The 10860-nt window shown below is 48.3% G+C and overlaps 1 protein-coding gene across 1 annotated transcript; it reads right to left on the reverse strand.

The window, feature by feature from the left end:
• Positions 1-7826: 7826 nt before the first annotated feature.
• Positions 7827-9160, reverse strand: LOC130264328 (pre-mRNA-splicing factor SLU7-like). The gene is given in 2 exon segments (XM_056512414.1): positions 7827-8015; positions 8018-9160. Coding segments are annotated over 2 exon segments (1332 nt in total).
• Between the last annotated feature and the right edge of the window lie 1700 nt (positions 9161-10860).

Genomic DNA, 10860 nt, shown 5'->3' on the forward strand with positions numbered 1-10860 from the left:
GGTTAGCCTCCAGCAAGGTTACTGGTGTGCTTTTGGCCACTGGAGGGCTCTGGTTTTATTTCATAACTATGGGAGGATGGTACTAAAATTTGCCAGTGTCATGGGCCAAAAGGAGGGTCTGAACCGCAGGAGCCTCATGCCTTATCCTGATACTTGGGCATGAAAATTGAAAATTGGATGTCCAGCTTGCTGCATCAAGAATAACCAAGATTCTGGGAATCTGGGACACTTGGTTGCAATTATTTGGGTTATTACAATGATTTTCTCAGCCTCCTGAGGTCTGTCTCTGTGCCAGTGCAGCAAAGATGTGCTCACAAAATCTGTTTTTCTGTGAGAAGGAACAGTGGCACTGGAGAGCAGAGGGAGGGGTGTGTGGAGGGAGAATCAAAGGTAGGTCCACACCACTTCTGGGAGGTATTTTTATCAAGGGCTGGTCAGGGGTAGGAAGGAGGGGAAACCCTGGACTGTACCTACTTGAATTTGCTAAAATTCTGCTTTTCCTTCTTCCCCCCTCATTGAGAGATCAGTGCAGCACAGGAAAATCTCAGAGAGGGAGCTTTCATTCATTGCAGAGCACTGCAATGCATTCACTGTGTGTCCTTGAAGGAACCCCACACTTTGCAGCTGACCCTGAGCTTTAGCATTAGAAAAGCTTTTTCTTTTCTGCCTTTTTTTTTTTTTTTTGTTGGCCTTCCTCAGCTCTAGTCCTATTTTTAGAGCCTGTCATTTTCTCAGGGGCTTCACAGTCTATTTTTAAAAAGACTTTGCAGGCTGCCAAACCATTGTTATTTTCTCTAGGGTGATGTCAACACTGTGCCTATAGTAAACGTGCCTGGCATTTACTGCAGGTGATGCTTTAGAACAGATGAACATTAATGTTGAGGGTGAAAGACAGTTTTGCAAGCAGAGCCCCATTGTGAAGTGTTTAATTTCCACAGAGCATCCTCTTGCTTGCCTTGTGGCTTTCCCCTTTTCTGCAACACTGTTGGTCTGACCATCAAATTGCTCACTGCTGCATGAACCTGATCTGTACTTTATTAGATCATCTGGAGTGACTGTAAATCAGGTTTGGCCCAAGTCTTGCAGCAGGTTTAATGTTTCTACAAAGCTTTTTTTTTTTTTTTTTCCCTTACCATTTATATTGGGAATTAATTTAACAGATCAGCTCTGAAAGAAACATGGGGTAGAGTTTAAAGGGCTTAAATTATGAACAGCAGCAAATATTGGCAATAATCATCATGGTATCATCAATTTTGGTGGAATTTCTCGAATGAATCCAGCATAACCACAGCTTCTTTTTACCTGTGTGGAGGGGAAAAATAAAAAAAAAAAAAAAAGGAAAAATTCAGGAACAGTTATGTAAAGATGTGGGAGCAGATGTACTGCTGGTGTAAGCTGGCACTGCTCCACTCATGTCAGTCAAAGTAGTTGATGTGGGGGAACATTTGTCTGCAAGGGAAGCAAGATTTATCCCTGAGCTCCATAGAAATCCCAGAATGGCCTGGCTTGGAAGGGACATTGAGGATGATGTGGCTCCATCCCTTGCCATGGGCAGGGACACCTTCCGCTATCCCAGGTTGCTCACAGCCCCATCCAGCCTGGCCTGGAACACTGCCAGGGATGGGGCAGCCACAGCTGCTCTGGGAAACCTGTGCCAGGGCCTCAGCACCCTCAGAGAGGATGATCACACATCAATGTAGTGTTTGTGCCCATGTCATGCTCTGATCCCCTCACAAATGTGAGGGATTATGTCAGAATTTCATCTTTTCATGGGTGCTGAAGTCTCTTCTACACTTCCTGCTCTAGACAACACTGCCCAAGAGAACAATTCCTGCTCTTCAACCACATTGATTTGTTCTTTGGGCTGTACTAGCTCAGCTGTGCCTTTGAACATTTGATTTTACAGACCATGGACACATGTGGAGCACCTCCTCCATCAGCCACTTGTGTGAATGTCATGGGAAGACTGAGCAAAAGTCTCCGTGGGAGCTGGTGAGCCACCCTTCTGCAGAATCACAAAAGCACAGAAACTTTAACTCCCTTGTTTCACTAAAAGTTGAGATTGTAAATACCTTTGAACCCTGAGTGCTGGTCAAGGAAATAATGCAGTGCACAGGAATGACTCTTTGTGCTCTTCTTGCTCTGAGTCCATTCTCTCAACCCAGGAAATGTCCAGAAGCTCCACAAATTGGTGGAATTTTTCAAATATAAGCCTCCAAGGGATTTTATTTTCCATGAGTTTGACCAGCTGAACCCTTGTAAACAGCTACCATCCTGCAGCAAGGAGTCCAAGGCCAGGTTGGATGGGGCTCTGAGCAACCTGGGATAAGATAATGGATGGTGTCCCTGCTCAAGGAAGGGGATTTGGAAATAGATGATCTTTTAGGTCCTGTGATTTAATTATTCATATCCCCCCTGTCCCAGCCCTTTGACTCCCATCAGATTTTCCTCTGGGCCAGCAGTGCCCCAAACTGCTGATACCCAGTGAAGTGCAGCAGTGACCTGGGGCTGCTGAGTGGCACTCAGCCCTCCCAAACAGAGTCACTGCCTCTTGCACTAACCTGTCCCTTTCTCTGTTGCCTCCTCACTCGTATCTTGATCTCAAAGGGTTCCTCAGGGCTCTAAATTGCCCAGCAATTCTCAAAAGGCCCATCTCAGGTTCACCAGGAGACCTTTGAACTTTTGTGAACCTAACCTGAGACTCACATTTGTAACCAAACCAGGAGGGTTTTGCCTAGGTTTGCAGTTCATCGTAGGTGTCTCACACTCTTCTTTCATTTCATGGCACTGGACAAAGAACAACCATTTGGAAGCCCCCAGGAAAACTGCCTGACCTCAAATTCTGCTGGCAGCAGCCCCCAAGCTCTGAGAAGGCACCAGTTCTGCCACATGCTGCTGGCTGAGCTGGTTGGCTGCCTCTGAAGGACAACTGCCATGGCAGATGGCTGGGAGTTAGCAGGGAATTTATTCAGAGCTCCAGATGAATAAGGCTGCCTCTCCTCAGAGGGAATGGCAGCTGGGAGCTCACATCCCCACCCACATCTGCACAGTGGCACCCAGGAGTGCAGCAGCCAGGCTGGCTGTACACACCAGCTCCTCTGCACTGCCCAGCCCAGTCTGTGCCAGTTCAGAGGGGCTGTGGGCTCTATCTGCACCTCTGAGCAGAGGGGCTGCTCCAGCAGGAGCTGAATCCATTCAGGTGTCTTGGGTTGCACTACAGGATGTGGCCAGAAATGTGAATTCTGTCACCATCTGCTGCAGCCGGGTGGGGCAGTGACCCTTATCTCCTGGCACATATTATCTGCTAATGGGCCATCTTTAAACCAGCTGGGCAATCATCTTTATCTTTCCACAGCCCATCCTCCCTCCAGGAAGATATCATCTGCTGCTGGGCCATTCAGTCCCACTGTGTGACTGATAAAATTACATCATCCCACTGGGAGATGCTCAAGCCAGGGGAGCAGCCAAGCCTTTCCTACCCAGATAAAAACTGAGATTTGGGACACCAAGGTACCTTCTTTCCACTGGATTCCAGAGGAAAGCTGGACCTTTCCACATCATCCCTGGACCTTCAGAGGAAAACTGCACCTTCTACAGGAGCACTGCTCCAGCTGAACCACATCTGCCACTGCAGGAGGATGCAGCCACCATTGAATGGGACTGCTGCCAACACCCTGACTGACTGACAGGGTGTCAGGTTGTATTCTGATCCTGTCAGTGCTTTGGGATTGTTCTTTGTAACAATGTATTTCTATTTTAATTTTCCTAGTAAAGAACTGTTATTCCTAATTCCCATATCTTTGCCTGAGAGCCCCTTAATTTCAAAATTATAATAATTTGGGGGGAGGGGTTTACACTCTCCATTTCAAACAGAAGCTCCTGCCTTTCTTGGCAGACACCTGTCCTTCAAACCAGGACATCAGGGGGAATGGGGCAGAGCCTCCATCTCAGGTACATCTTTTCAGACACTCTTCATGATCCCTGCCCAGACAGCAGCCCCAGGTCACTGGTGCACTTCCACTGCAAACTGGGTACCAGCAGTTTGGGGCATTGCTGTCCCAAAGGAGTGACTTGTAGCAATCTGAAAATCTGATGGGATTTGAAGGCTGGGATAGTAATCATAAAATCATAGAATGGCTGGGTTGGAAGGGACCTTAAAGATCATCCATTTCTGAATCCCCTGCCATGGGCAGGGACACCTTCCACTAGCCCAGGTTGCTCACAGCCCCATCCAGCCTGGCCTGGAACACTGCCAGGGATGGGGCAGCCACAGCTGCTCTGGGAAACCTGTGCCAGGACCTCACCACCCTCACAGGGAACAATTCCTTCCCAATATCCAATCTAACCCTGCTCTGTGTCAGTGTGAAGCCATTGCCCCTTGTCCTGTCAGCCCAGCACAGAGGAGTTCTGGGTCCCAGCACACACAACCAGGGCAGGGTCAGCTCTCACCAAATAGCACTCCCAGGTTCTTTCTGGAAATATTCCCTCTATTTTCCTAGGGAATAATGTGGTGTTAGATGCTGATGTTGCAGTGAAGATGGCTGAACAGAAGGAAAGCTGCAATCCCTCAAGAAGTTTCCCTTCAATGTCTGTTTGTAAGGGTTAAGCATCTCTACCATGAGCTGAAGCAGATGTGAAAGGCCCTTGGTCAGAGGCTGTGACTGCTTGCAAAGATTCCCACAGGTAATGGGATTTGAGCTGCCAGTTCCCTGACTTCTCTCTCTGCCCCTAGAGCAGCTGCATTAATTTTTATCTTTAAATATTCCTGCTATTAAAAAAAAATCCCCACTGATGTTGCCACCTCTGAGTCATGCTGGCATATTTGTGTGCTGGTATATTTTAGGAGCAAAGCTGCTGGAGTTCAATAAGTATAAAGCAGGACTTGATAAGCGAGGCAGTGGTAGTAGCAGGATATTTAGATAAGGGAAAGGAGGTGTGGTGTGCTGTCAGTAAGTACTTGGCACTCTGCAGGATTGATCCCAAATGAGTTTGGCCCAGGCTGTCTCTCAGTCCCTGGATTTTCTGCAGGTTAAATTCCTTTCCTCAGGCTTGGAGAACATTTCAGTGTTATCAGCCTGACAGATTACAGAATATAGAATTGTAGAACCTCCTGAGCTGGATGAGACCCACAAGGATCACCAAGGCCAGCCCTTAGCCCTGCACAGAACAGCCCCAAGAAGGTGTGCTGCCCTTGGCTTCAGATCTGTTCTTACCTCTACAGGCACTTGAAGACCTTATCTGCTAAGTGATAAGAGTCATGTATCTCCTCTCCTCTCCTCTCCTCTCCTCTCCTCTCCTCTCCTCTCCTCTCCTCTCCTCTCCTCTCCTCTCCTCTCCTCTCCTCTCCTCTCCTCTCCTCTCCTCTCCTCTCCTCTCCTCTCCTCTCCTCTCCTCTCCTCTCCTCTCCTCTCCTCTCCTCTCCTCTCCTCTCCTCTCCTCTCCTCTCCTCTCCTCTCCTCTCCTCTCCTCTCCTCTCCTCTCCTCTCCTCTCCTCTCCTCTCCTCTCCTCTCCTCTCCTCTCCTCTCCTCTCCTCTCCTCTCCTCCAAAGGAATTTGCAGTGTCCCTTCATGGGGTGTAGACTCTTCCTGTGTCCTATTCCTGTGCCTGTACCACAGTGGGTGTGGAACCAAGATCTGAAGTGTGTGTGGAAACCTATGAGGCATCCCTGGACCCCTAGAGCCCTGGAGATGTGCTGGACCATGCAAACAGGGCTCCCCAGCTCCCTGGCTGCTTTATTCCAAAGAAATGGTCATCACAGAACCATAGAATGTTCTGGGTTGGAAAGACATTGAAGTTCATCTCATTCCACCCCCTCCATAGACAGGCACACCTCCCTCTAGCCCAGGTTTCTCAGAGCCCCATCCACCCTGGCCTTGATCTGATTAACCAGGTAAGTGCTCTGCCTTTTCAGTTCTATCCCAGAAACTCACCAGCTCCCCTGAAATACAGGAGAGAAGCCCTTCATTCAGTCCTCATCCCTGCAATACAGGAGAGAAGCCCTTCATTCAGTCAATATCCCTGAAATACAGGAGGGAAGCCCTTAATTCAGTGTCTATCCCTGAAATACAGGAGAGCAGCCCTTCATTCAGTCCTCATCTCTGAAATACAGGAGAGAAGCCTTTCATTCAGTCCTCATCCCTGCAATACAGGAGAGAAGCCCTTCATTCAGTCTCTATCCCTGAAATAAATGAGAGAAGCCTTTCATTCAGTCTCTACCCCTGAAATACAGGAGAGAAGCCCTTCATTCAGTCTCTATCCCTGAAATATAGGAGAGAAGCCCTTCATTCAGACTCTATCCCTGAAATATAGGAGAGCAGCCTTTCATTCAGTGTCTATCCCTGCAATACAGGAGAGAAGCCCTTCATTCAGTCTCTAACCCAGCTCCTTGCTCAGATCCATGTGCAAGCAAGCCCTGCTTGTCAGGCTGTGGTTTCTGGGTTGCTGCTCTGCAGAGCCCTTGCTGCTGTTCCAGGGGAATTGGCTGGTTTCAAGGTGATGGGTTAGCTCTTTGCTCCCAGCTGCTAAGCACGGCAAGAAGCTAAAAATACCTCTAAGCCAACACCTAATGTCACTTCTCCTCACGAGGGGTTTCTGCAGTTGCCACGGGGATCTTAAGCAATTGCACAGGGAGGGGATAACTCTCTTTATTTTTGTGAATAGAGGGGGAGGCGCCCAGGAGAAAAATCCCTCTGTGAAAAAGCTGTGCAGCCGCGTGCTTTGATGCTGGGGTTGAAAAAGCTAAATGTCCATGGATTTAGACCAGCCAATGGTGTGTGAGTGCTATTTTTGGAAAGCACAGTGCAGAATTATGGCACATGCATCACATGTGAATTGGGAAAGTGCAAGCTATTTTTGGAGCCCGTTTGCATATGTGCTGAGTCAAGGTTTGCAGACAGAGCAAGCTGCACCTAGCATCTCTTAAATTTGCTTTAGCAAGGTTATTAGCTTTAAACAAGCTCTGGCTCCCAAAAAAAAAAAAAAAAATCCTTTCTCCCTCTGATTTTATTAGCATCTCAGCATTGCAAGGAGATTAATTAAAAAAGACAAACAATTAAGTGCAAAAGGGGAGGCACAAGGAAAGGGGAAGCAATTTAGAGTTGAAGGGGGATGGGTTCTGAAAATGTATTACCTAGGTAAGTACAGAAAGACCAGAACAGCATAAAAAAATGTATGGAAAGGCAGGAGGGGCTTGTAAAGAAGGTGGGAAATTTACACTTATGCTATCATTGCTGAAGAAAGCCTATTTACAGGGAGCAACCCCTGGGGAAAACAGGAATTAGGGGAAGAAATTGGAGCAGCACTGCACGAATTTTAGCCAGCCCTTGTGCTAGTTTGAAAACAAACCAGTGGGAGATCCCAAGTCAGAACTAGCACCCTGCTGGTCAGGGTGGTGGTAGCAGTCCAATTAAATGGTACCTGCAGTCCTCTGGAAGTGATGGATGTGGTTCTGTTGAAGTGGTGATCCTGTAGAAGAGTCTGGTTGTCCTCTGAAGGTCCAGTGGTGGCTATGGAGCTCTTGTCCTCTGGGAATGCAGTGGATAAGGCTGCTCATGGTGTTCCAAGCCTAAGATTATACCCAGGTAGGAATTCATGGCTCCTCCCCCTGGATTAAGCACCTTACAATGTGATGATGTAATTTTATCAGTCATGCAGTGAGGCTGGTTGGCCCATTAACAGAAGATATACCCCTGGACTGGGCAGGACCAGCTGGATTGATGGACCTTTGGGTATTGCCCATCCAGGTGGCCTTTGCTAAATTTACTTCCCAATTTATGAAGGTCCCCCTGCCAAGGGCCTTTAAGGTCATCTTAAGTACTCCATTGCATCATTCAACTTTCCTGTCAGCTGGAGCATGAGAAGGAGGATGATATATCCATTCAATGCCATGTTCTCTGGCCCAGAAGTTTATAAGGTTATTCTTGAAATAAGTCCCATTGTCCAACTCGATTTTCTCAGGGTGTGCCATTGTCTCCACATAATCTTCTGTTTGAACTAACAGCAGCTCAGCTGGGGGGGAGCATCTATATGTTCTTGTCTTCCATACTTCTCTAGGATGCTTTCTTTCTGCTGTGCCTTGAAATTTTCCTTTTTCACTTTGAACAATTTATAAAGGAGCTCTAATTTTGTAGGGTCTGCTTGAAGATGAACTTCAGAGCCTTTGTCATAAGCCTCCCAGGCAAACAACTGAGCCTGAGCCATTGAAATGGTGTCGCTTGTGCAACGAATCAAGTTGTCACCTGCATAACTAACTTCATCTAGATCCTTGCCTATGTTGGCATAAGGGTTCTCCCTCATTGCTCTTGTTTTGGGATCATAATAAGCAGAGTTTGGATCTACATTCCTCAAGTATTTTGCAGTATCTTCCCGAATACGTAAATTTCGGACTGTGAAGCGTCTTTTAGAGTCAAAGTTCTGCCCAGGCATATCAATGTCACCTGCATATTTGTCTTCATCTTCATCTTCACTGTTATGATCTCTTTCCATCTGTGAATTTGACTCCTCTTCTCCCCACTGGTGTTTTGGGGAGTTAACTTGCTCCAGCTTCCCTGATGCCAACTCCTCCTGAAGCTTCTGAGCTTTCAGTGCGCATTTGGCCGAATCAACCTTGGAATATTCCTCGACAGTTTCCATGTGCTCCTCTGGGTTATAGCCATTCCACCGGTCTCGCTTCCCATTGTAATCAAACATCAGCGGAGGCTGCACGTGTTCATCTGGGGCAATATTCATGCCTGTGTATTTTGCTCCAGCTTTCCTGGGTCTCTCCATGCAGTCTTTCCTTCTGTGTGTCCGTGCCCCGCAGTTCTCACAGGCTCCTTTGTGGTACCTCGTGGCCACGCTGTGCTCCTGCAGCCCTTGTTTGTACCAGTCTCCAGAGCAGCTATACTGTTTCTGCTTCTCTGGCTGATGTCTCTGATGCTTTAGCGTGGGTCTTCTAGAAGGATCTATGTACCATGGCACTGAGGAGATGTACTGAGGAATGTGAGGGTTGATATCTTTTCCTTCTTCATCCACTTCAGCAGGTGCATTTCTTAGTTTTCTCTGCTCTTCCAACTCTTTCTTTTTCCTCCAGTTTTCCCTCATCATCTTCTTTGGCTCCTCTAAGCTCAGATAATTTGCCCCTTCTGTAGGAGGGGTGTTCACTAGCATACCTTGGCTCATTTTGGCTTTTTCCCTGCTGGGCTGCAGTGCCATCCCACACTGGGTGCCAAAATATGTGCTAGTTTGAAAACAAACCAGTGGGAGATCCCAAATCAGAACTGGCAGCCTGCTGGTCAGGGTGGTGGTAGCAGTCCAATTAAATGGTACCTGCAGTCCTCTTGAAGTGATGGATGTGGTTCTGTTGAAGTGGTGATCCTGTAGAAGAGTCTGGTTGTCCTCTGAAGGTCCAGTGGTGGCTATGGAGCTCTTGTCCTCTGGGAATGCAGTGGATAAGGCTGCTCATGGTGTTCCAAGCCTCAGATTATATCCAGGTAGGAATGCTTGGCTCCTCCCCCTGGCTGGAGCATCTCCCAATGGGATGATGTAATTTTATCAGTCATGCAGTGAGGCTTGATGGCCCATTAACAGAAGATATCCCATGGAGACAGTTATCAGGGATGAGTCAGGAAGGAGATAAGGAACACTGCCCCACCTGCTTTAACAGTATGAAGATGGTGATAGAATACATCCTTTTGGTTACATCTTACACTGTAACCTAAGACAGCCCTGAATCTGGGGGCAGGGAGGAAAAGCCTCCAGCTTGCATGGTGAAGGGATGCCAGCTGAGGATAACACAAGACTGACTGGCTGGGGATGGTCTCAGTGGCTGGACTCTGTTCCCAGAGCACACAGCCTTTTGCAGGCTGTCTTCCAGGGCAGTGCTGGCTGTCCTCACAGATGATGGACAGTCAGACAGTTTCCCCTATGGCCAGAAGTGTTGCCTTAGCAAGGGATCTTTCTTATCAACTCAATCCAGGAAGCAAAGGCATTAAAGACAGGACACAATTAGACTGCTGTGGTCATTAGGGGGGACTGAGGTTCAACCAGGCTAAGTGCTGGGTCCTTGGCCCCAACAGCTTCCTGCAGTGCTCCAGTCTGGGGCAGAATGGCTGGAAAGAGAAGGGCCTGGGATGCTGGTGACAGTGGCTGAATGTGAACCAACATGTGGGCAGGAAGGCCAATGGCACCCAGCTGGGATCAGCAATGGTGTGGCCAGCAGGATCAGAGCAGATTGTCCCCCTGTTCTGGGCACTGCTGGGGACACACCTCAAATCCTGTGTCCAGTTCTGGGAACCTCACTGCAAGGTGGACACTGAGGGGCTGGAGATGTCCAGAGAAGGAAACAGAGCTGGGGAAGGGTCTTTAGCAAAAATCCTATGAGGAGCAGCTGAGGGAGCCGGGAAAGGGGCTCAGCCTGGAGAAAAGGAGGCTCAGGGGAACCTTCTGGCTCTGCACAGCTCCTGACAGGAGGATGCAGCCAGGTGCTGCCATGGAACAGGGGACAGGATGAGAGGAAACAGCCTCAAGCTGCACCAGGGGAGGTTCAGGTTGGACATTAGGAAGAATTTCTTTACTGAAAGAGTGATTAAATATTGGAAGTGTCTGTCCAGGTTGGTGGTGGAGTCCCCATCCCCAGAAGTGTTTGAGGAAAGCCTGGACACAGCACTGGGTGCCATGGTCTGGTGTTTGGTCACAGGGTGGACTTGATGATCTCAGGGGTCTTTTCCAACCTGAATGATTCCATGATTCACGTGTTCTGTGCCACAGTTTGCCCAAATCTGCAGAGTGGGTGGGAGCAGGGCAGATGGGAGGCTCTGTCCATTCAGCTGTGGCACTGGAGAGCCTTCTGGGTCTGGTGTGCACAGAAATAGGTTTGCAGG

This window comes from Oenanthe melanoleuca, chromosome 1A (assembly GCF_029582105.1).
Source record: "Oenanthe melanoleuca isolate GR-GAL-2019-014 chromosome 1A, OMel1.0, whole genome shotgun sequence".
Taxonomy (NCBI): Eukaryota; Metazoa; Chordata; class Aves; order Passeriformes; family Muscicapidae; genus Oenanthe; species Oenanthe melanoleuca.